The sequence below is a fragment of the Mustelus asterias genome, chromosome 12 (assembly GCF_964213995.1).
Source record: "Mustelus asterias chromosome 12, sMusAst1.hap1.1, whole genome shotgun sequence".
NCBI lineage: Eukaryota > Metazoa > Chordata > Chondrichthyes > Carcharhiniformes > Triakidae > Mustelus > Mustelus asterias.
In genome coordinates, this window is record NC_135812.1 from 8,604,219 (window position 1) to 8,631,255 (window position 27,037).

Below are 27,037 nucleotides of genomic sequence, written 5' to 3' on the forward strand. Positions count from 1 at the left end.
CTCTTTCTGTGCTGTAGGGTTTCTAAGATTCTAACAGCTACATTCACCCGAGGAAATAGTCTCTGAACGTCCACTCTATCTATCCCCTTTATCATCTTATAAACCTCTATTAAGTCGCCTCTCATCCTCCTCCGCTCTAAAGAGAAAAGCCCTAGCTCCCTCAACCTTTCCTCATAAGTCCAGTAACAATCCCACTACCGCAGCACCTCCACTGAAAAGCATCCCAAGGCATCCTGAGTTCTGAAAGGGACTATCTAAATAAAAGTCTATTGCTATCCACATTGCAGCAGAAATACTTCAAAAAAGGTAAAAAAAAAGTGATACAAATGTAAATGATATCTAATATACCAAGGTGGGGAAGAGCAAGAATCAATATTTGGAAAACACTATCAAGTAAGGTTCATATAACTGGCAGAGATATTAATGGGATCACAAACATGGCTGTAAAAACGAACAATATATAAGAAACATGACACACAGCATGCAAGTCGAGACCCATTACCAATAGAGGAATTACATTATTAAAAGCAATGGTGCATCTTTCAAAAGGACAGACTCCAAGAAGTGGAATGGATAGATTAAACTATTAGGACAAAAAAGTAATAATTTCTCAAAAGCATTTGTGACGTGCTACTGACGTATATCCACATTGGGAGTAATAAGTTTGTCTCTAAAAGTAATAAATCATGACTCAAGCTCTTTGTTATGTGGCAACTAAATTAGCAGATGACTATCAAGACATGAAGTTTCAAAAGACATTTGATAGAAATCTACACGCAAGACTGAAACTATAAGAAATATCAAATCAGCTAGCTGAACTGAAGACTGGCTTAATAATGGAACTCAGAAGGAGACTGAAGCAGTAGTCTTCATCTCCACAGCTCATTCCTTTTTTAAATAAACAAATGTCATCAGTGGGAAAAGGAGTACAAAAGTGACAGTGCCGTGCTTCAGGCGGGCATAGCTTTCATTAAACTGCATTTGGTGCACTTCCAGATGATAAGCACAAATGATGGATTGGCCTTAGAGGTGGGTCATTGCCCAGATTCACATAGATTCATACCGGGCTCGGGCTAAATTACGAGGACTGGTTGTAGAAACTGGTTTATATTGCTTTCCGTTTGAGCAAACAATCTAATCAAGGTCCGAAAACGATAGAAGGCTTCAACAGTTTTGCTGTATCGACCCGGTTGTGTGTGTCGGGAAATCCAGAACAAGGGGGTAAATCTAAAACATTGAGTTTGACCATCCACGAGTGAAATCAGGAACACTTAACATGAAGGATAGTGGAATCTGGAGCTCACTCCTTCAGAAGGCTGTGTATGGCAGATCGATTGAAATGTTCAAGACTGGAATGCATTAAGACTTTTAGTGTTATTAGTAAGACCACAGCAATAGTTCAATAGGAGGACATCTTATCCTTAAAAATTACATCATTATAATAGAGGATGTTCGTAAAAGGATGACAATTTACAAATCAGGCCGATATGATAATGACAAATACATTTAATCAGCACTGGGGAAATATTGAGTACTTTGGTAGGGGGGCATTAATCAGACCTTCAAAATGACAGGTAAAGATGATGTAATTGTAATTACATTATCTGGTGATAAAGATGTTAATTTATTTAAATTAACAGATCTCCCAAGGTGCTGCCTACACTATTTTACAAGTGACAGGAGCTTTGTGTCATGCTGCACACAATGCATTATATAACAAAGGATACATGTTTGGCTTGACAACCCTTTTCCAACATAGAGTGACTGCTTTGAGGATAACTGTCTGTTGCGAAAGGCATTTAAATTGGTTTGTTTCCTTATGGCTACAAAGTGCCACTGGAGCACAGCAGACCAGATGAATGACCTTTTAACCGGTCTATCATCCCAAGATCAATCAGAGGCTAATGGTAAAGGGAAGTTTGTGAAGCTTTTTTAAAACAAGTTAAATAAAAGTTGAATGCAGTTCATGTTCTCTTCCCAAGTCAGCAGGAGGAATAGGTTTATTGGACCCCTGATGCTTAAAATCGGTGGCTGCTTGTAAATACTCAGCACCTCCTCCTGGGCAGAGGCCAGCCTTTTCAGGTCAGTGGAAAATCAACAGCACATCATAGAATCCCTACAGTGCAGAAGGTCACCATTCGGCCCATCGAGCCTGCACCGACCACAATCCCACCCAGGCCCTATTCCCGTAGCCCCACATATTTACCCTGCTAATCCCCTGACACGAGGGTCAATTTAGCATGGCTAATCAACCTAACCCGCACATCTTTGGACCGTGGGAGGAAACTGGAGCACCCAGAGGAAACCCACGCAGACACGGGGAGAACGTGCAGACTCTGCACAGACAGTGACTCAAGCTGGGAATCGTGTGAGGCAGCAATGCTAACCAATGTGTCACCCAAATAATTGGTTTTCCAATTTACAAAGAATATTCAATTGTGATTTGTAGTTAGGTCATTTGGCCCAAAAATAAAGTGTGGTACTTTCACTGGTGTCAACCATCTCTGTAGAGCAATCAAGTCAGTTCCAATCATTCGCACTATCCTTGTAGTCCTGAAAGTTTATTTCTCTCAAATGCCCATGCAATTTCCTTTCAACATCATTAATTGTCTCTGCTTCCAGCAAGTTCCAGGCCATTACCACTCACCGCATGAAAGTCCTTTCTCCTAACTATTGTATTTCCTGACCAAATCTTAAATCTTTGTCCCCTCGTCCTTATGCCATCAGCTAATGCTATAACAAATTTTCTTTGATGCACGTGAATAGACAGACTACAAAACCAAAGGATACAAGACTAAAAAAGTTGCATGAAATTTCTCTCTTCTCTAGTAAGTACAGAAAGGACATCCAGCAAAAATCAGCTATTGCTAATTTGATTTTGAAGTGGATAAATATTTGCACAAGATAGCCTGAAGGTTATAAGCCCAAGAATAGACAAAGGTGATCAAATACTCCATGTATTTTGCACTGCTGGGACCATGGAAATGTCATGTGAAATGCAACTTGTCAATTAGAATAATGTAATGCTATATTGATATCCTATAATTCAGCATGATTACCCTTGGGAGTTGGGGATTAGCCACAGATATTGATCTCTCAAATTTTTTTTTTTTTACCTATTATTCGCATCGTTCAGGAGATTAAATGAGCATCCAATCCATGAAAGAGCAAATTATACCTAGTCTATTGAGAGATTGGATTTGATGGTACAAATAGTCTCCTTCTGTGTCCTATGCTTTTATTTATGGAGATGCAATTTTCACAAAATACGCGCGGCATTTTATCATGTACAATCTGAACATCAATCGTTAATTAAAACCTTAGATGTTCCAAAGCAGAGAAGTGTGGAGAATGATATCGAAGCAGGTTGCAATTCTAATGCGGAAAGGTACTGTAGAGGAATTTAAACATCAATTACCTAACCTGGAGACCAAATTAATTGTGCAATTGCTATTAACAAGTTTGTGTTTCACAGAAGATAAGATATTAATAATTACCCAATATCTGTAGAGAATTGCAGGGGCACTGTTAACCCTCAACAGTGCAGGAGTAAGCCACTTACTCACTATCATTCAATTTGCCATACAACTAGAACAGGTTGAGCTCACTTACTTGGACTGGTAGGGGTTAAGGCAGGCAATGGGTACCACTTTGATCTGTGATCCTCCAATGCTGCTGGGTAGTCCTCTGATACCACTCGGCTTACTTGATATCCTGTTCTCACTTTTTGCTGGAGCACTGTGGACTAGAAGCAAGATATTTTGCACATTAATACTATCCTTATTAAAAAAAGTTGATACTTTCATACGACGCTCTAGGCGGTGTTCATGGTCGATTTTACAAATTCACATTCAACAAAGTTAAGTGTACTAAATAGATTTAAGACTCAGAGCAGATTAATTCTTCTCTTTTGAGACTGCTTCTTCATTATTATTTACTAATTAGAATCACAGCATTGGAGGCAGCCGTTCAGCCCATCAGGCTGACTCTCTAAGAGTTATTATTCCCTGTACTTATAATTTCATCTTTAAGTCCTTTAAAAAATACATTCAAGTGCCACGGTTTCACTCATTAGGGCTATGCTCCATGAAGTTCACTGAAGTATTGAGTAAGGAACATCAGCGTTTGCAACTTTACCAAATAACAACCATAAATCAGCATTAAAAGGTATAAAAATCTGAGCAAACCATTAAATACAATGCAAACTTCTTCGATATACATGCAAAGGGCTTGACACCACAATTTCTCACCTGAAGCAGCATCAGACGCATAGCTATGTTGCACTGGTTTAACTGCTGACTGATTGGCAGGAGCAGCTGGCTGCTGTGTCTGACCTGCATAATGCCAAAATTAAAAAATGCTGGTAACCTACGCCAATTTAAAATATAAACATAACATTCACACCACCTTACAGAGATCAACCATTTTGGATCCAGGACATTCTTTATCACTATCTGTTGATTTACTTCACTTTAATTGGAAAATGTCAAAGATAGACAAATCTCGCCATGACATCATTCAATTAAATACATTCCCTCAAATGCTGAGTTGGGATCAGTGCAAAGCTGAACCTTACAGACATAGGAGATGTCAGGTTTGATCTCTGCTCTGCATGAAGTTGGGTCATTCTAGACGAGCAGCTGCAGGCATACTACTATTGACATCGGTTTCTCTCGAGTTGGGAAGGGGAACAGGGTTAAAGTTCCACTTCTGATCACAGTCCAGCAAATGCTACACCAACTGCATGGGTACGGACTTTGGGCAAAAATGGATTGGCTTGACAATAACACCATAAATAGCCCGTTGGCACTTAATTGCCTGGGTTGCCTAGGTGGATAAAGTAGCAGAATGTATCCACAGAACAGAATGTATACACAGTCTGAAAAACGTGCTGGTTAGGTGCATTGACCCGAACAAGTGCCGGAGTGCGGCAACCAGGGGAATTTCACAGTAACTTCATTGCAGTGTTAATGTAAGCCTTACATGTGACTAATAAATAAACTTTTAACTTTAACTATACCCAACAAGTAGTCAACACTTTCAAGAGTGTCAGGGAGAGAACTATATAAAAGGGAGAGAGAAAATTGGAAAAATGAAAGCCCAACTTGATCTTATTTTGCATACATAGTAATTTTTAGCACTAATTAAGCTAGGTGGGGAAAAAAATTGGTCAGATAACACTTGCCTTCATTGATTGGCATTGGATTACCAATTTTCCCATTCACCTGATCAGCTGGTTTGACAACTTTCAAGTCAACGATCACCACAGCACGTCTAGAAGGGGGAGAAACAAATTGAACACATGAATGACCACTTGCTTAACCTACTAATTTGTAAATCTTTTAATTCTATGAATAGTCACATTTTACCACATTCTAGCAAAAAGTGAGACAATCCAATCTACAGCAAAAGATTGAGATCCTTTGTTGAGATGAAACCTCCAACAAATAATTAGTTTAGAGGATCATGAAATTTTTTTAATGAATCTTGGCACTAAGACAGTAGCATTTTTCACGAATAATAAGACAGCAATCTAATGGAATTGGTTTGAAGAATTGGAGAGAAGTAATTTAAGAACTTAACCTCGTACCATCAGCAACATTAAGTTACTATTTAAGCCTCCTTTAGTTTACGTCTACATTAAATCCAAGGATTGTCAATTTTTTTATGCATAGAATTATACAGTGCAGAAGAGGCCCTTTGGCCCATAAAGTTAATTTATTATTTATTAGTCAAAAGTTAGGCTTACATTAACACTGCAACGAAGTTACTGTGAAATTCCCCTAGCCACCAGTCTGGCGCCTGTTCGGATCAATGCACCTAGCCAGCATGTCTTTCAGAATGTGGGAGGAAACCGGAGCACCCAGAGGAAACCCACGCAGACACGGGGAGAACGTGCAGACTCCGCACAGGCAGTGACCCAAGCCGGGAATTGAACCTGGGTCCCTGGCGCTGTGAAGCAGCAGTGCTAACCACTGGGCCACCGTGCCGTCCATCGAGGCTGCACCGACATGCGTGAAACACCTGAACTCCCACCTATTCCCATTTACCAGCACTTGGTCCATATCCTTGAATGTTATGATGTGCCAAGATATTTTTTAAAGAATGTGTGGTAACCTGCCTCTACCACCCTCCCAGGCAGCACATTCCAGACCCACTGGATAAAAAGGTTTTTCCTCACATTCCCCCTAAACCTCCAGGAACCTCACCATGAATCTATATCCCCTTGTGACTGATTCTTCAATTAAGAAGTCAGTTGCTCCTTATCCACTCTGTCCATGTCTCTCAATCTGGTCACCCCATTCCAAATATCATTCCATTCCTTCAATTAAATGCACTCTTACACTACGACACCCGGTGCCCCCCAACTTGTCCTGTTGTGCCATCCACTCAACCACTACTGAGCTCATCAACTGCTGCATTACTTTCTATTCTATATTATCCATGGTTCCCAGGTATGGAGGAATTTCCTTATGAGGAGAGGTTGAAATCTTATTGGGATGTATAGGATTCTCAGGGCTGGATTGGAGCTGGAACATTGCATCGACTGCTGCTGAGAGGTTGTTTCCCCTTGTGGGAGAGTCTAGGACCATAGGGTATAATCTCAGAGTAAGGGGTTGCCCATGTAAGACAGAGATGAAGAGGAATTTCCTCACTCAGACGCTAGTGAGCCTGTAGAATTCTTCTGAAAGAGCTGTGGAGTTATGTTGTTAGTTATGTTCAAGGCTGAGATAGATAGATATTTTTAATCAGTAATGGTATCAAGGATTATGAGGATACGGTGTGAAAGTGAAGTTGAGGATTATCATTTCAGATCAGGCATGATCTCATTGAATAGTCGAGCACTCGATGGGCCAAATGGCCTACTTCCACTCCTACATTTTATAATCTTAGACTGGTAGAGGCTGCTTGGACCTGTAAAGTTTTATCTTCACATGTCTTTATCTTTACTAAAATAAATAAAAAGGAGAAAAAAGTGTGACTGATGGAGCATAAATTAGAACTTTTCAAAGAACTTCACAGCCAATTAGCACATAGAAAGGTTTCACTATCAGCAATTAAATAAATGACCAGTTAATCTGTTTTAAAATAATGCTGGTCTGGAAACTGCTCATTCTCAAGCAGTGCAAGGAGGCAGATAGGGCCTGGGTAGCATGTCTCATTTAAAAGATGGCATGTCCAACATGCAACACTCCTCAGTATTGCACAGGGGTGTTGTTCATACTTGTTATTTAAGTTCTGATGTGGAACTTGAACCCACAATCTGCTGACTCAGTGGTGACTATTATCACTGATCCAAACCTGAGCACCTGTAATTGGAGCTGGAACATTGCATCTTGCTCTGATTACAGATATTCAGTCAATGCGGAGCCAAATACAAATGGTTCGCAGAACTGAAAATACTTCTTGGTGAGGTGACTATATTCATCCTTGCTATTGGGTGCATTCCTGATTTGGGTTTGTCTTCCAAAAGGGAATGTTTCACATCAGACTTCTACAAGGCCAATAAGTAGAAGTTCCAGAACTGTGATCATGTGTCGAACAGCAAGTACCAGACTATCTATGCATCATTCTGCACAGGTGCTAAGAAAGGCCTTCAGTACTTGATGCAGCTGAAATGGGAGAAAACAAAATAGCTTCAAAGAACATGTATCAACATAAATCACTAATTCAGGTTACATTTATGACCTCTGCTCTTGACTGCTGACGTTTTGATTCTCATTCTCCTCAATTTTTCTAATCCCCCATTATTTTTAAGATAATATTTAAAATCAAGGTCAGGGTTTATTCTTAATCCAGTAAAACTATTTTTGGATTTTTCAGTGCTCCGCACCTATGTTCCTGTAAATATTCAATTAGAAGCATTAGTACAGCATTAAGCGACCAGTTTCAGAAAGAGTACAAGAAATCATTAGTATGTGCATAATATTGGTGGCATTGATGCAAGCAACTCTTATGATGAAAATAGAATAAAGCTGGAACCAAACTGAGACAGGGTGGCCAACTAGTAAATAAAAGTAGCTTCTCTTCAGTTCCAGTAAGGAACCACACTGGGACTTGTAATGTTAACTTTGTTTCTCCATCCACAGATGCTGCCAGACTTGCTGATTTTTTCCAACACTTGCTATTTTTATATCGCATAAAAGTAGCTTGCAGTATTAAATAAATCCATGAATATTTAATCTTTATGGGGCATGCTAGGTTAAGATGTGCGTGTGGTGCATGGCACCAAAAAGAGACAGAATACAAGCTTTATCACGTTTCAAATTGAGCTTGGATCCAGCACAAACCTGGTATGCTAGAGCTGGCTTTGCACTTTGCTCGCTTCAACACTGTGGGAAAACTAAGTTGCCCACTTTCAAAACATCTTGGCACTTGGATCACAGGGCTCATTGTGTTTCCGAGGCAGAGATAGGCATTCTTTCTGCATGATGGTGGTTCCTTTGGAGTAGGCCCGATGGACTATGCTGTCTTCTCCTTCCCCTATTTTTTCTGTGCATTCCTAAGCTAACTTTCTCCATTACAAGACTGGATATTATATATTAAATGCAGAAAGACAGAGATGTTACAAGCTGTAAGGTTGAGCCAGAAACGCTGCAGAACTGAATTTACTTTCTTTTCATTGTTTGGGGGGGGGGGGGGGGCAAGAGAAGTTGAGTACGTGAGAATAAATAGGAGAACGTGCTTCAGACAGTGGTAAAGCAATGAAAGATGTTCACAATCATGGCAAGTAATAATGAGGAGCCAGGAGCTCCTGGTTCATGTCCCGTTCCAGGACTTGATGGCCAAGGTATGTGTTTGCAACATGCCTAACTGGTTGAGTATTAATCTGTCAGTCCTTCCAACATACAGCAATGGGACATGGCAAGAGACAGAAAGATTCCTGGTCAGCCATGTAATGGAACGAAAATTGGAGCCTCTCCGTCATTATTCATATCTCTGGATTGCAATAAAATTGCAGAAGTGCATATTGCCATAGCAATTTGGATTCCTTGGAGGGGTAGTTAGCTCGAAGGCCTGAGCGAATCAGATTGGTGCCCACTGCATGCTGTTCAATTCCCATTTTGGTTGGGGTGGATTCGGGACCTGCCTTCTTGTCCTACCCATGGTGCAGATTGCAGCATTGTGGGTCAGGCAGAGGACTGAAGCATCAGCAAGTATTGATATGACCCTTGCATTCCTTTGCATTAACAGTTGGCACAAGTAATCCACCGGTGGAATAAAGTGCTCTCGGTTTCAAATGAATGCTAGCACAAGTCCAAATGGACTGCAAGATTGTTCTGTGAAACACAGCCAAATACAAAAAAAATCAATACCATTCTTGTTGTGGTTAATTCATTCCATGTTTCCATTTGTAATTTGTCTGCTGCAGACAGCCAGTCCCATCTTCAGTTTATCTGGGACCAGACACACCCAAACTCCAAACGAGCAGCTCATGGAAATTTCAGTGTTGATTGCTGATATAATGGATCAGGCATATGAACATACAAATTAGGAGCAGAAGTAAACAGGCCATTCGGCCCCTCGAACCAGCTCCGCCATTCAATAAGATCATGGCTGAACTGATTGTAACCTCAACCCCACATTCCTTCCTACCCCCAATAACTTTTCACCCCCTCATTAATCAAGAATCTATCTCACTCTGCCTTAAAAATATTCAATGACATTCTTCCTCAAATGACAATGGAAGCAGAGTTTTAGACTCTTAAGATCATCAGAGGAAAAAAATGCCTCTGCGTTAAATGAATGACCCCTTATTTTTAAAGACTGACCCCTAGTTCTAGATTTTCCCACAAGAGGAAACATCCTCTCCACATTCACTCGGTCAATACCCCTCAGGATCTTAAGGGTTTCGATCAAGCCACCTCTTACTCTTCTAAACTTTAGTGGGCACAAACCTAATCTCTCCAACTTTTTTGCACAAGACAATTCTCCCATTCCTGAATGAGTCTAGTTACCATTTTCTGAACTGTGTTTCTGACAAATTTAAATGAGGCCAATACTGCACACAATACTCCAACTGTGGTCTCGACAATGCCCTGTACAACTGAAGCATAACCTCCCTACTTCTGTGATCAATAGATATCACAATAAACGACAACATCCTATTAGTTTTCCTAATTATTTGCTGTTCCTGTATACTTGCCTTTTGTGATTCACGGACTAGGACACCCAGATCCCTCTGCAACTCTGAGCTCTGCAATCTCTCACCATTTAGATAAGCTTCTTCTTTATTCTTCCTATCAAAATGGACAATTTCACATTTGCTCACATTGTACTCCATTTGCCAGTATTTTGCCCAGTCACTTAACTTAAGTCTCTTTGTAGCTTCTTATGTACACTTTACAATTTATTTTCCTATCTTTCTTTGTGACGTTGGCAAATTTAGCAACCATACCTTCGATCCCTTCAACCAAACCATTTATATATATTAAAAGTTGGGGTCCCAGCACCGATCCCTGTGCACACCACTCATCACATCCTGCCAACCAGAAAAAGACACATTATGCCAACTCTCACTCTCCTGTTAGTTAGCCAGTCTTCAATCCATGTAAATATGTTATCCCCTACACCATGAATTTTTATTTCCGACAATAACCGTCAATGTGGTACCTTAACAAATGCCTTCTGGAGATCTAAGTGCAGTAAATCCACAGGTTCCCCTTTATCCACAGCACATGTGACTCCTTCAAAAAAACTCCAATAAATTAGGGAAACACGATTTCTCGTTCACAAAACCAAAGCCTGGTTGCCTTGAATTTTTCTAAGTGCACTTGCTATAACATCCTTAATTATGGCTTCTATATTTTCCCTATGAGAAATTCTTAAAATTTGATTGTCACATGTATTGGTATATAGTGAAAAGTATTGTTACTTGCACACTATATGAAGTATACCGTTCATAGAGTAGAAGGGTAGAAGGAAAGGAGGGTGCAGAATGCAGTGTTACAGTTATAGCTAGGGTGCACAGAAAGATCAATTTAATATAAGGTAGGTCCATTCAAATGTCTGATGACAGCAGGGAAGAAGCTGTTCTCGAGTTGGTTGGCACGTGATCTAAGATTTTTGTATCTTTTCCCTGGTGGAAAAAGATGGGAGAGAGTATGCCCAGGGTGCTTGATTAAGCTGGCTGCTTTTCCAAGGCAGCGGGAAGTGTAGACCGAGTAAATGGATGGGAGGCTGGTTTGCATGATGGACTGGGCGACGTTCACAACCCTTTGTAGTTTCTTGTGGTCTTGGTCAAAGCAGGAGCCATGTGGAGTTGTGTTACATCTGGAAAGGGTGCTTTCTATGGTGCATCTGTAAAAACCGATGAGTCATAGCGGACATGCAAAATTTCCTTAGCCTTCTGAGAAAGTAGAGGTGTTGGTGGGCTTTCTTAACTATAGCATCAGCGTGGAGGGACCAAGATAGGTTGTTGGTGATCTGGACACCTAAAAACTTGAAGCTCTCGACCATTTCCACCTCATCCCTGTTAATGTACACAGTGGCATGTCGTACACACTTCCTGAAATTGATGACTATCTCCTTCGTTTTACTGACATTCACAGAATCATACAGCGCAGAAGACCCTTCAGCCCATCGGGTCCGCACCAACACATTAGAAACACCTGAACTCCCACCTAATCCCATCTGCCAACACTTGGTCCATAGCCCTGAATGTTATGTGCCAAGTGCTTATCCAGGTACCTTTTAAAGGATGTGAAGCAACCTGTCTCTACTACCCTCCCAGGCAGCGCATTCCAGACCATCACCACCCTCTGGATAAAAACGTTTCTCCTCACATCCCCCCTAGATCCCCTGCCCCTCACCTTGAACCTATGTCCCCTCATGACTGACCCATCAACTGAGGAGGAACAGCTGCTCCTTATCCACTCTGTCCATGTCCCTCAATCTTGTACACCTCAATCAGGTCACCTGATTCACTTCTTCTCTGCTCCAATGAAAACAACCAAAGCCTATCCAACCTCTCTTCGTAACTTAAATGTTCCACCCCAGGCAGCATGCCAGTAAATCTCCTCTGCACCCCTTCAATGCAACCACATCCTTCCTATAATGCGGCAACCAGAACTGCACAGTACGCCAGCTGTGGCCTCACCAAAGTTTTATACAACTCCAACATGACTTCCCTGCTTTTGTAATCTATGCCTCGACTGATAAAGGCAAGTGTCCCATATGCCTTTTTCACCAACCTACTAACATGTTCTTCCGCCTTCAGAGATCTGTGGACATTGAGGGAGACGTTACTGGCATCGCACCATTTCACCAGATTCTCTATCTCTTTCCTGTACTCTGTCTCATTGTTTGAGATCCGACCCACTATGTTGGTTTGCATTCCAACCTATGCCTAGGCATCAGAAACTAAGCTTTTCTTTGGGTGAAACAGAGTGCCAGCAGCAGATTGATTAGAGTCACTCAGCTGGGGCAGATCAAACCCATCCGGATTTAGCTTGACACTACATCATTCTGCTGTGGATCTGTTGCGGCAACAGGCAAACTGCAGATGATCCAGGCTATCTGGGAGGCTGGAATTGATCTGCGTCATGACTATCCTTTCGAAGCACTTCATAATCGTGGATGTCAGAGCAACCGGGCAAAAGTCATTAAGGTACATTGTCTGGCTTTTCTTTGGTACGGGGATGATGGTCATCTTCTTGAAGCAGATAGGGACCTCAGATTGGTGTGAAGAGATTAAAGATGCCTGCGAATATCCCTGGCAGCTGGTCCACACAGGATGTGGGTGAGCTTTGTGGGGCACCGATGTTGAGGATAATCGTGGAGGTGGTGTTGTTGCCTATCCTTACCGATTGCGGTCTGTGGGTTAGGCTAACCAGCCTGTACTTTCCTGCTTTGTCTCTTTCCCTTTTTCAAATAGGGAGTCGCATTTGTTATTTTCCAATCTAACACAACCTTCCCCAAAACTAGGAATGTTGGAAAATTAAAACCAATGCATCAACTATCTCATTATCCACTTCTTTCAAGACCTCAGGACAAGTCCATCCAGACCTGGGATGGGGTCAGCCCATAGACCCAATAATTTGCTCAATACCACTTCCCTGGTAATCGTAATTTTCCCTAGCTTCTCCCTCCCAGCCATTTCCTGATTTCCAACTATTTGTGGGATGTTACTTATGTGCTCTATAGTGAAGACCAATGCAAAATACCTGTTTAATTCATCCACCATATCCCTACTTTCCCTAAGAATTGCCCAGATGCACTCTCTTTAGGAATGCTCACTTTAACTATTTTATTTAAATGTGCATAGAAACTCTTACCAACCCACTTTATATTATAAGCTTGCTTTCTCTCGTACTCTCGTGTTTCCCTCATCAATATTTTTGTCATTCTTTGTTCTTTGTATCCTTTCCAATTTTTGACCTACCACGTCTCTGCATAAACATATACTTTTTATTTAAGTTTATGGATGCCAAAGGTACTAATTTTTAGCACTAAAAATATTCAGACTGACCCACTATTTCGACTCCTCCCCCGACCCCCCAATCAAATGCAACAGGTGGTTAAACCAAGATTATATTTCCTGAGCCAACTAAAATACAAGAAGGTGCATTGAAGAAATATGTTCCCATTGCAACATGCAAATTCAAAGCCATTTTCAGAAACAGACCATTACTTCACCGGCTTATCAAGTTTAGCAAAATGTCTAAACAAACCTGCTACAAGGAGAGCTCACTGTATCTAGCTCCCAAGGGATCATGTTTATTACAAAAATAGAAACTCACACTGAAGATGAAATGAATCATTTGAAGTTGAATAAGACCATATGACATAGGAGCAGAAGTGCCATTCGGCCCATTGAATCTGCTCCACCATTCAATGAGATCATAACTGATCTGGTATGATAACCCTCAACTTCACTTTCCCGCCTTATCCCCACAACTGTCAAATCCCTTACTGATTAAAAATCTGTGTATCTTGAACATACTTGATGACCCAGCCTCTAAAGTAAAGAATTCCAGATTCACCACCCTCTGAGACAAAATTCCTTCGCATCTGTTTTGAATGGGCAAAGCCTTAACTCTGAGATTATGCCCTCTGGTCGTAGACTCTTCCACAAGGGGAAAACAACCTCTCAGCATCTACTGGAAATGAACATCACATTACTATTTCCAACAGCACAGAATATACCACTTTATTATTTTAAGCTGTTATTTTTAAAAATCCACCATTATTTAAATATTACACATCTTGATGGGTTCACGCCTATTCCATAATTTGTGCACATAATTGAGAATGACATTTTAGTGAAGCCCCAATGTTATCGTTGGAGCTGCCATTGAGACATTAAACCATGATCCCGTGCAGCTCAATAGAAAATATTCTATGGCTCTATAAAAAAAGCAGCCAGGGATTTCTACCAGTGCCTTGGGCAATATTATCAAGCCATACTTCCGGACTGGCTGGTCTTTTATGTCTCCAAGACCTCGCTGAATATAAACTAGCTTTATTTTCCTGTACAACTGACTAAAAAGAAGAAAAACTTGCATTTAAATATCACCTTTCACCATCTGAGGATGTCCCAAACCAATTAAGCATTTATGAAGTTTTCTCACTGTTGTAGTATTGGGAAGTGCAGAACAAATTATATACAAGCTTCCACAAACAACAATGAGATAATGATTAGAAAATCTATTTTACTGCATAGGCTAAAGGATTGGCCAGGGCAGTGGTGAGAACCCCCCTTCTCTTTTTTGAATAGTATCTTGGAATCTTTTGGATCCATTTGAGTTCCAAACCCAGACTAAGATTATTTCACCTAAATGGTGGTGCCTCCAAAGCACACCACCTCCTCAGTACTGCACTGGGGTACTAGTCTAGATTATGTCTACCTCGAGACTTGAGCACATAAAGCTGCAATTACCAAGACTGCCTCAAGAGGCGAGTGTTACCACCAAGCTTTGGGATGCTACATAAATGCAAGTTCTCTCATATTCACCAAACGGATCCATACAGATTACCTTTGCCAATCTTCTTGGCCGCTCTTGAACCAGTCATTTGGAAGTACATTTGCGACTCACCTTCGAATTTTCTCCTCCTCCAGCCCAGGTGAGATTGTCTTTTATTGTCTGGGGAAACCCTTTACCATTTAAACATTAACGTAATTTTCACTGCTCGCATACCTTCCATCCTTCATTGTGTTACAGATGAACCGGTTGATCTGGCAGACGCAGTTTACTGCAATAAGACCCTCATCACCCATGTAGTTCAGCTGAGTTGCCAGCAGGAAAGCTATAAGAACAAGAATGATACTTTAAATTGATCTTATCAGAGTTTTACTTCTGGAGTCCTAATTCTATAACAACAGCATCTATAATGTAACAAAAAGTCCCAAGGCACTTCACAGGAGCATTATAAAGCAAAATACGACAGTAAGCCACATATTAGACAAAAACTTGATCAAAAATGTAGGTTTTAAAAAGTGCCTCGAAGGAGGAAAGCGAGGTATAGAAGTGTAGGGAGAGAATTCCCAAGCTCGGGGCCAAGGCAACTGAAGGTGGGGCCACCAGTGGTGAAGCAATTATGATTGAAATGCACAAGAGACCAGAATTAGATATCTGTGTGAGGGTTGTGGAGCTGGAGGTTCCAAATAGAGAGTGGCAAGGGCATGGAGGAATTAAAAGAAGAGAATAGTGTAAAAGCTGCTGCCTCACTAATATTTCAGGGTTACCTCACCAATTCATCAACTGATAGGGTCGTAAAGAGTGCCTTTGGTACATTGGCCTTTATAAATCGGAGTATCGAGTATAAAAGTTGGAGTGTTATGGTAAGGTTATATAAGGCATTGGTGAGGCCGAATTTGGAGTATTGTGTACAGTTTTGGTCACCTAGTTACAGGAAGGATGTAAATAAGATTGAAAGAGTGCAGAGAAGGTTCACAAGGATGTTGCCGGGACTTGAGAAGCTGAGTTACAGAGAGAGATTGAATAGGTTGGGACTTTATTCCCTGGAGCGTAGAAGATTGAGGGGAGATTTGATAGAGGTGTATAAGATTTTGATGGGTATAGATAGAGTGAATGCAAGCAGGCTTTTTCCGCTGAGGCTAGGGGAGAAAAAAACCAGAGGGCATGGGTTAAGGGTGAAAGGAGAAAAGTTTAAAGGGAATATTAGGGGGGGCTTCTTCACGCAGAGAGTGGTGGGAGTGTGGAATGAGCTGCCGGATAAAGTGGTAAATGCTTTTAACATTTAAGAAAAACTTGGACGGGTTCATGGATGAGAGGGGTGTGGAGGGATATGGTCCAAGTGCAGGTCAGTGGGACTAGGCATAAAATGGTTCGGCACAGACAAAAAGGGCCAAAAGGCCTGTTTCTGAGCTGTAATTTTCTATGGTTCTATGATAGTCCAGGAAGACTGCAGATAGTCCAGTTTAGCTTGAGATAATTTGAGATGATCGGTTTAGTTTTCCCAGTGTTAACTGGAGAAATCTGCAGCTCCTCCAACACAAGGCATCAGATTTTGAACCAGCTCATGTGAGCAATATGGGTTGATCCCGTCTTCGACAAAGACTGGGAGCTCAGTGTTTCTCAGCAATATAAGCAAACATAGTGTTCCCATCCAAATGTATACTGTTGGCTTCCAACTATATCTCAATTACACAACTGCTGCTACTGGCCAAACATCAAGTCGTGGGTAAGCTAAGACTTTCCTTCAACTGAAGGATTATCAGTTCAAAACTAACTAGTTCAAATGGTAAAACATCCAAATCTTCCTACATTCCACACATTACCAGCTCCTGCCCAATGGTCACAAATTTAGCTTTTAGGTTTGGACAACTGTGTGCTTCCTCCCTCCACCCTGCTCCACTGCAAAGCTGTCAATCATCACCGTGAGTTGAGCACATTCTCCTCCTCAAAATCTATGTCTGCAGGCATGTTTTCAATCATATCTCTATTCCTGCCTTCCATTTGTGAAGTGCCTTCTCATTATGTTAAAATGCACCATACAAGTGGTTGTAGAGTAGTTCCAGCTTAACATTGCAGAAGCAAATCTATGATCAGTATGCTAATATGATGCATAAAATTCAATGAACTGGTTGAACAATTAAATTATTTTTAGTTAGTTAATGTAAACAAATTCTGATCTGCAATACTTACATGACAGTGTATTGATTCCATCACTCATTAGTACACGATACCTTGGGGGCCCATTTGTAATGCGTCGGATACTCTATACGAATCAAAATAAATTGCTTATATGGCAGAAGCAATATTGGCTGTAAACAACCACTATATAACGCAATAAAATAAGCAAAATACAGCAGGTGCTGGAATCAGAAACAGTAAGAGAGAATAATGGAAAACCTCAGCAAGTCTGGCAGCATCTGTAGCGAGAGAAAACAGACTTAACACTTGACTCTTCAACAGAACTAAATAGGGAAAATGTGCGGATATTAAACTATAGCTGGGAGAGGTTCCAACAATTATATAACACAATTGATGTAAATAGAAGGGACCTTTCCAGTCAGCAGATCCATCCAATACTAGAACAATTTAAAGCTGCAATCATGATGGGGTTTGTTGGAGTCCACTTTGGAACTTACAAGATAGAATTACAAGGGTGGTATTGCTCCTCTTTTGTTGGCTTTTCTGTACAAATTGCCTGAAATTGATGCAATATGATCAAAAGATTTATTTTTCACTGGTTTAATAAACATGATATTAGACAAAGGTGGCCTCATTCCCAGAACAAATTAATCACCATTGGAAGTTTCTGCTAACTTTGCAGGCCTTCAAGGCAGCTCTAAAAATTGAAACGAAAACAAAATTCTGGAAAAACTCAGGTCACCCAATCTGAGTTTCCTCTCACCAAGGTAGAGGAATCCACTTTGGGAGCAGCGAATACAGTAGACCAAATAAAAGGAGGTGCAAGTAAAACATTGCTTCACCTGAAAAGAGCATTTGGGGCCTTGAACAGTGAGGAAGGTGGTGTTAAAATTGAACTGATCCTTCTGGAAACTCATACACATGTTGTAATAGCTTTTGAAAGTACTTATTAAAAAATTGGTAGGAAACTGATCAGCACACCTCAATTGTACAGCAACAGATTTTGCATGTTTCTTTAAAGTCATTTTCAGCAATCAGATTACTCACAGGTGCTGTACTGACATGTTAATTTTGTGACAACTGCATTTTCAGCTGCATTAATCAAACACAACATTTTTTTTAAAAAGGAGAACTTTACTTTTTAAAATTCTATTTCAGAAGAGTTGGTGCAGACTCAATGGGCCAAATGGCCTCTTCCTGCATTGTAGGGATTCTATGATTCTAAAATACGCGATTGTGCAGGTGATGTGCTGCAATTGCAAGATGTGGGAGATTCTGGATACTTGTATAAATCAGAGCAAACACATCTGCAGTAATTGATTGTTGCGGATGATGCTGCTGTTTCTCATTTAGTGAATGTCAAGCCACTTGGAACGGGCATCAACAATAATTAGGAACATAGTGCCCATAAAGGGATCTGTGAAACCAACATGTAACTATGCCCAAGCTTGGCCATGTCACCCCCAAGGGTCCAAGTGAGCTGAATGAGGCAGTGTTTGTCGTGATTGGCATTGATCTCAACGCCTGACTAGATTTTCAATATCCTTACCAATGTCTGGCCACCAAATATAACTTGTTGCAAGCATCTTCATTTTGGTCCGACTTGGGTGAGCACTGTGTAATTCCTGCAGCAACGTTCTTCTTGCTGGGCCTGGAACCACTATTCTAGACGCCCAAAGTAACACTCCTTCCTCACAGCTCAGTTCATCTTTGCAGAGCTGGAAGGGCTGGAATTGGTCTGACTTTTCAATGTGCCATTTATGGAGGGCTATACATGTTACTCTGCACAGGACTGGGTCCGAATCCAGTATCTTCGTGCATTAATCACAAAAGGCTAGTATGCAGGTGCTGCAGGCAATTAGGAAAGCTAATAGAATGTTATAATTTATTTGAGGGAAGTTATAGAGATCACCAGTAAGATCACTTCTGGGCTACTGTGTACAGTATGGGTCGTCTTTAAGAATGCAAATGCATTGGAAGCAGGTTAGAGAAGGTTTACCAGGCTAATACCTGGAAGGATGGGTTGTCTTATGAGACAAAGTTGGATAGACTAGGCGTGTATGAAACATACAAGGTCCCGAGATTTAGAATCATAGAATCCCTACAGTGCAGGAAGCCATTCGGCCCATCGGGTCTGCACCGACCACAATCCCACCCGGGCTCTATTCCAGTAACCTCGCATATTTACCCTGCCAATCCTCTGACACTAAGGGCAATTTTGCATGGCCAATCAACCTAACCTGCACATCTTTGGACTGTGGGAGGAAACGGGAGCACCCGGAGGAAACCCACGCAGATACAGGGAGAAATGCAAATTCAACACAGACAGTGACCCAAAGCCGGAATTGAATCGGGATCCCTGGCGCTGTGAGGCAGCAGTGCTAATCACAGTGCCACCATACCGCCCCTATTTGATACCAAGTTCTTGACAGGGTGATGTGGAGAGGGCGATTCCTCATGGGAGAACCTAGAACTAGGGATCACCCATTTAAAACGGAGATGATGCAAAATTATTTCTCTCAGACTCGTGTGTCCTTGGAACACTCTCTGAAAAGGTGGTGAAAGCATACTTTTTGAATATTTTTAAGGCAGAGGTGGATAGATTCTTGGGGAGCAATGGGCGATATGTTACCGGGGATAGGCAGGTCACAGATTTGAGGTTACTATCAGATCAACCATGATCTTAACAAATGGCAGGGGAGGCTCAGGGTGCCGAATGGCCTGTTCCTGCTGTGTTCATATGTTTACATGGCAGATTTTGTGTTGCAAGGGACCTAGAGGGGGAAATTTCCAAAATCAGTTCAATTCTGCGCAAAACATGCTCTTGAATCACCAACTGTTCCCAAAAAGAAAACCATCCCCTACAGTTTTCGGTCTATCTGCCTCAAGAAATGTTTCTGCTGCTCTAAACAAGCTGACTCTGTTCAACCATATTTATTCCCTCCTACCAAAAAGGATGAAAATAACTAAACTGTTGTCACACAGAGCAGGAATAAAAGCAATGCCCACTCTGTTCTACTGACTAAAAGATATCTGTAGCAACAAATCCAAGAATTTCACACTTTATATTTTTATTAACAAGAGCATATTATGCTAAATACTTTTTTAAAAGCTCTGGATATTTCCATTGTACCTTGTAGCTAAACAGAGATTAACTGACAATTATCACTGCAGTTCATTTGAAGCATGCCAGGGTGTTTTTCTACTTGGGTAACAAAAGCTGAAAGAGAACACATCAAGGTACTCAAGAATCTCTCTCCCCAAATCTGGAATATCAAGAGCATCATTGTCAGACAACTCATGGTTTACCTCCTCACCGTTTTTCCCTATCCATAATATGATGGCACATAAATGGGAAGAGGGGGAAACAGTAAGATATACTGCTTAATATTTTATGACAAAATTTCAATTCACATGCAGAAAAATAATTTAAGTCTCAACAATAAGTGGAATAAGTAGATTACAGATTGGGCAAATGATGTATTATCTATCGTTCATACTCAGAAACTAGTATTTTCATTGCTCTGGGACTTGCTTTTATGCAAAACTGTGGTACTCAGACTGCAAATCACGTTTGGCGTACAGTTAAGTGGAGTCATTTACATGATATGTAATGCCAAATCAGTTGACCTAATTACAAGGCAGTAATATTCAACAGAAAATAAGATACTTACAATAACTTGTAAAAGTGGTTGTGAAGGAGTTCCTCCTTGAACTATTGACTGTAAAACAAAGTGGAAGAGTTATTACTCAAAGAGATATGTATTGCCCTTTTCACAGGAATTACAAAACAGTAAGTTGAGTCACTATGAAAGATGGACCTTTAGGTTGAAGTACTTTGCAATCAACTTGAAAGGTGAGTTTGCAATTCAAGCACATTACACCTCAGGGATGCTACATGGCGGAAAGTCCTGCCCACACCTTTAGCATCTCCCCAAATACATGACATCAGACTTCACATTGCAGACATGAATCAAAGCATGCCATCCCAAATCAGTGCAGCATTTTCACAAATATGTGGATGGTCAACATCAACAAGAATGACATCAAGTACAAAATTGGGCAAATAACGACAGCCATCTTGGGTCCCATCACATTGTGAGCTCAGACCTCAACCAATATCAAAGGACAATGAACACATCATTAAATGAAATAGCAAATCAAGCAAGTATTAAAAGGTTTTCAGCAGCGTATTGCACATTAAAATTCTTATGAGAGCATTGAAGTCATATTTATGGTTCCTATTTAGATTGCATTCTCTAGTCAAAAGTTAGATGAACTTGACATCTTTCCTTCACTAATATTGGGTACATTTTCAGCATTTCACAATCACACAGAAACCCCACAGTGCAGAAGGAGGCCATTCGGCCCATCGAGTCTGCACCGACCACAATCCCACCCAGGCCCTACTCCCACATATTTACCTGCTAATCCCTCTAACCTACACATCTCAGGACTCTAAGGGACAATTTTTAACCTGGCCAATCAACCTAACCCGCACATCTTTGGACTGTGGGAGGAAACCGGAGCACCCGGAGGAAACCCACGCAGACACGAGGAGAATGTGCAAACTCCACACAGACAGTGACCCAAGCTGGGAATCGAACCCAGAACCCTGGAGCTGTGAAGCAGCAGTGCTAACCACTGTGCTACCATGCCGCCCAAATTTGTGACAATGAAATGAGCTTTAAATCAATAAACTTACTTAATGCTAAAGAGTGAAACTTTAGGTGGCGGGGCTCGGGTTCAGAAACTTCTCCCCCCAAAGCCGCTCTTGCCCCACCTTTAAGATGCTCCTTAAAATCTAGCTCTTCAACCAAGCCTTTTAGCCACCTGTGGCTTGATTCCAAGTTTTGTTTCATAACACAATGAAACAGCACACAGCCAGAAAGGAAAGAAAGTAAGTTGGTGGAATCCTATGCTTTGGGGACATTTGGGAAATTATAAAGTTGCATGATGAATTACTCTGCTTATACACCTTTAAAAATGAAAAGGACAAAGTTAACAGGGGGAGAGGGGCGTTATAAAGCCAACAGGTTAAGAGCATGAGGAGAAAGAGAAGTTAATTTATTCTTTCATGCAATGTGGGTATTCTCAGCAAGGCTAGCATTTGTTGCCCATCCCCAATTGTCCTCGAACTGGATGAAATGCAAGGCCATTTCAGAGGGCAGTTAAGAGTAAACCACGGATGACACTAAAGTCGGTGGAGTTGTGGACAGTGCGGAAGGATGTTGCAGGTTACAGAGGGACATAGATAAGCTACAGAGCTGGGCTGAGAGGTGGCAAATGGAGTTTAATGCGGAAAAGTGTGAGATGATTCACTTTGGAAGGAGTAACAGGAATACAGAGTACTGGGCTAATGGTAAGATACTTGGTAGTGTGGATGAGCAGAGAGATCTCGGTGTCCATGTGCATAGATCCCTGAAAGTTGGCACCCAGGTTGATAGGGTTGTTAAGGCGGCATATGGTGTGCTAGCTTTTATTGGTAGATGGGTTGAGTTTCAGAGCCATGAGGTCATGTTGCAGCTGTACAAAACTCTGGTGCGGCCGCACTTGGAGCATTGCGTACAGTTCTGGTCACCGCATTATAGGAAGGATGTGGAAGCATTGGAAAGGGTGCAGAGGAGATTTACCAGGATGTTGCCTGGTATGGTGGGAAGGTCTTATGAGGAAAGGTTGAGGGACTTGAGGCTGTTTTCGTTAGAGAGAAGGTTAAGAGGTGACTTAATAGAGGCATACAAGATGATCAGAGAATTAGGATAGGGTGGACAGTGAGAACCTTTTTCCTTGGATGGTAATGGCTAGCACGAGGGAACATAGCTTTAAATTGAGGGGTGATAGATACATGACAGATGTCAGAGGTAGGTTCTTTACTCAGAGTGTAGTAAGGGTGTGGAATGCCCTGCCTGCAACAGTAGTGGACTCGCCAACATGAAGGACATTTAAATGGTCATTGGATAAACATATAGATGATATTGGAATAGTGTAGGTTAGATGGGCTTTAGATTGGTTTCACAGGTCGGCGCAACATTAAGGGCCGAAGGGCCTGTACTGCGCTGTAATGTTCTATGTACATTACTGTGGATCTGGAATCACATGTCAGTCAGACCACGTAAGGATAGCAGATTTCCTTACCTAAAGGGCATTTGTGAACCAGGTGGATATGACAATCAATGATAATTTCATGGCCATTATTACTCAGACTGGCTTTACATTCCAGATTTTATTAAGCTCCCCCCCCCCCCCAGTTCAAATTCCACTAGCTGCCATGTTGTGATTTTGAACCTACAGCTCCAGAGCATTAGCTTGGGATCTCTGGATTACATTCTGAAGAGTAAAGTATTATGTAAAAATAATAGTTATTTTAATGGTGACATAACTTCAAATTTAAGCTGGGAACAAAGTAGTTTGGTGCTGCAATTGGTAAACATAACGCATGACTACTGCATGAAGCAGCTATGCAGGTGCACTGTCTTTTGAGGGTTCTTTGAATAAATGCTTCATTTGGTGAATGGAGGTCAAAGGCAACCTTTGGGGTCAACAATCAGAATGATCCAGAATCTGAAATACTAAGAAAAATGAAATTTATCTATTTAAAAATGAATTCCTTCAAAGAACTGAGGCAATAGCTTAATTCGCTGGAAGACTCTGGGGGCAGCATGGTGGCACAGTGGTTAGCACTGCTGCCTCACAATGCCAGAGACCTTGGTTCAATTCTGGCCTTGGGTGACCGTGTGGAGTTTGCACGTTCTCCCTGTATCTGCGTGGGTTTCCTCTGGGTACCTCCCACACTCCAAACATATGCAGGTTAGGTTGATTGGGCATGCTAAATCATCCCTTCATGTCAGAGAGATTAGCAGGGTAAATACATGGGGTCACAGGGATAGGCCTGGGTGGGATCATTGCTGGTGCAAACTTGATGGGCTGAATGGCCACCTCCTGCACTGTAGGATTCTATAATAAGATTCTATGTTTGGAATTCAGTATTTCAATACAGAACAAGCAGAGGCTGTATAAATGTGCAGAGGACAAATTTGCAGGGTATGGGGGGGACGAGGAATGGAATGTATGAGAAAATTGGAACACATTATTGAGCAGCCAGCACAAACTTGACATGTCAAATGTCACCCTCCTTAAAGTTTTAAAAGTTTATTTATTAGTGTCACAAGTAAGCTTACATCGACACCGCAATGAAGTTACTGTGAAAATCCTCTAGCTGGCACATTCGGCTACACCGAGGGGGAATTTAGCATGGCCAATGCATCTAACCAGCACATCTTTCAGACTGTGGGAGGAAACCAGAACACCCGGACGAAACCCATGCAGACACGGGGAGAATATGCAGACTCTGCACTAACAGTGACCCAAGCCGGGAATCAAACCCAGGTCCCTGGCAGCGCAAACCACTGTGCCACCGTGTTTTGACCCAAAAGGTTGCTGATCAACAGAGACTTACCTTTTTCCTTAAGATACTGGCTAACCTATAGAGCCAGAGAAATGTACAACACGAAAATGAACATGTGTACCCCAGTGCGTTCGTGTGCAAACTTTCTCAAACTATTTGCTGCACCTTGAATGCACTTATTGCCGGTCGTATCTACTGATGTCACAAGCGAATATTAGTCAACAGTGCACTCTCTATTTGACATTTTGGAAAACCCTCGGGCCATAATAAGCAGTACAGAAACATAAAACTTCTCTTGCACTTAAGATTTTCCGAATACAAACGTGGGTTCTCTCTTTCAGTTAACCATTTTGTTTTAAAAATAGCCACAAATCAGAAAAATCTACTTTAGGCCTTTCTCCGCCATTGTTATTTTTTTCCTTTGCAAATAAAGCCAATGCAATCTCATTTTTAATAACAGAAAATGTTGGAAAAACTCAGCAAGTCTGAGCACCCGTGGAGAGAAAAACAGAGTTAACATCAAGTCCTTTTGACTTCTTCAGAGCTCTGACGAAGAGTCATACGAACTCAAAACGTTAACTCTGCTTCTTGCTCCACAGATGCTACCAGTTTGGCTGTGGTTTTCCAGCATTTCCCGTTTTTATTTCAGATTTCCAGCATCTGCAGAATTTTCCGTTTATTTTAATAATACTTTATTTTGACTGCACCACTGTTGGCAGTCCTCCATTCAGCTCTCTCAATACTTGACCAAACCTCTGGTCATCTGTCCTCCTTGTATGGCTCTGTGTCAATTTTATTTGATAACACTTGGGGAGGAGGGTTATTAATTACATTAAAAGGTATTACCTAAACAAAAAGCTGTGTTTTGAATACATTTGAAGGAAATAATGGAAATTCACAACACCTGCTTGTAAAAATTCTAGGGATTTATACCTGAAAGGGTCAACCTAATTTAACTCCAGCTGTATTTGACTATTAATGTATGCAGCACGGTGACACAATGGCTAGCAGACCTAGTGTAAGCCTAATTGTCACCTGAACAGCACCCAGAGGAAACATCCTCTCAGCATCCACCCTCTCGAGCACCCTCAAAATCCTCTATGTTTCAATAAGATCACCCCTCATTTTTCTAAACTCCACTGAGCATAAGTCCAAACTGCTTTTAACCTTTTCCTCCCCCAAAGGCAATCAAACCTGGGTTCAGGTTTGCTCAATTATGGTATAGTGGTTAGCACTGCTACCTCACAGCACCAGAGACCTGGGTTCCATTCCCAGCTCGGGTCACTGTCTGTGCGGAGTCTGTACGTTCTCCCCGTGTCTCTGTGGGTTTCCTCCGGGTGCTCCGGTTTCTTCCCACAGTCCGAAAGATGTGCTGGTTAGGGTGCATTGGCCGTGCTAAATTCCCCCTCTGTGTACCCGAACAGGCGCCGGAGTGTGGCGACTCGGGCATTTTCACAGTAACCTTATTGCAATGTTAATGCAGGCCTACTTGTGACACTAATAAATAAACTTTAAACTTAATCCCGGAGAGAAAAGTTGAGAGGTTTTTAAAGATTGCAGCTTTGGCCAAATTGGACTGCTGCTGCTTGCTACAGCCCGGGCCCAGTGCAGAGGCTTCATACTCCACATAGTCTATAACTAAAAACAAAAACTGTGCCATTTTAAAATGACCCCATGCTATTTCCCCCCTTTCTCCGTGCACATTTGAGCAACTTTTAAGAAGAATTGCTCCCTGCGACACTGCCTGCTAGATTAACGCAACCCAGGAGCGTGGGGGTGAAATTAAATTGATTTCCATGAGGTTAAAAAGTGCTGCGTACGCACCGCTATGGCTCCCTCCGACAGTCTAATCGCCATCCTTTGCTCCGTTTCGATCCCCGAACTGTTTTAAAATTTTCTTCCAACTGCTCCCGCTTTCCACCCTGGCGCCAAAATAACCCCAGCGCGCGCTCCCACTCGGCCGCCCAATACTGGCAACGCGCAAGCGCACTCAGCCCTCCTGCCGGACTGATCAGCTTCACTTTCCTCACTGCGCATGTGCAGTGCTCCGACGTGACGCTCGGAGGGGCGGGAGACGTGCGTTACGTGCTGACGTTTCAAGCCTCCCTCTCCGAGCCGCTCGGGCTCCGACAATGCGCAAGCGCAGTCAGCCCTTCAAGTGGGGCGTTTCGGCTTCATTTCCTTTACCACGCATGTGCAGTGCCCCGTACCTGACGCTCGGGGGCGGGGACGTACGTTGCATGTTGACATTCAGGCTTTCGACGCTCTCCCCGCTCGGGTTCTAACAATGCGCAAGCGCAGCCAGCCCTCCTGCCAGAGGCTCGGCTTCATTTCTCTCACTGCGCATGTGCATTGCCCATACGTGATGCTCCGGGGTGGTGTGGACATTTCAGGAGGAGGCGGTGGTTGAGGCGGAGGGTGTGGTGTGAGTCACGTGTGGAATGGAATGGGCCCCATATCTAACCTGTGAACAATAAGGCTTTCTGTTTAATTTTCCAGACCTCAGGACATCCTAATATGTTTTACAGCCATTTAGGTATTTTTGAAGGAAAAGGCAAATTGCTGCGGATGC

General features: G+C 41.9%; 1 protein-coding gene across 1 annotated transcript in view; it reads right to left on the reverse strand.

Annotated features, from left to right (window-relative positions):
- Window positions 1-26,493, reverse strand: part of rpa1 (replication protein A1) — a 64,874-nt gene extending 38,381 nt beyond the window's left edge. The window contains exons 1-7 of the mRNA XM_078224673.1: window positions 26,290-26,493; window positions 20,735-20,782; window positions 17,112-17,184; window positions 15,141-15,249; window positions 5,186-5,274; window positions 4,251-4,334; window positions 3,613-3,745 (exon numbers count right to left, since the gene is read on the reverse strand). Coding sequence (XP_078080799.1) covers window positions 3,613-3,745; window positions 4,251-4,334; window positions 5,186-5,274; window positions 15,141-15,249; window positions 17,112-17,184; window positions 20,735-20,782; window positions 26,290-26,322 — 569 coding nt within the window. The 5' untranslated portion in view covers window positions 26,323-26,493. The remainder of the gene's footprint in view (window positions 1-3,612; window positions 3,746-4,250; window positions 4,335-5,185; window positions 5,275-15,140; window positions 15,250-17,111; window positions 17,185-20,734; window positions 20,783-26,289) is intronic.
- Between the last annotated feature and the right edge of the window lie 544 nt (window positions 26,494-27,037).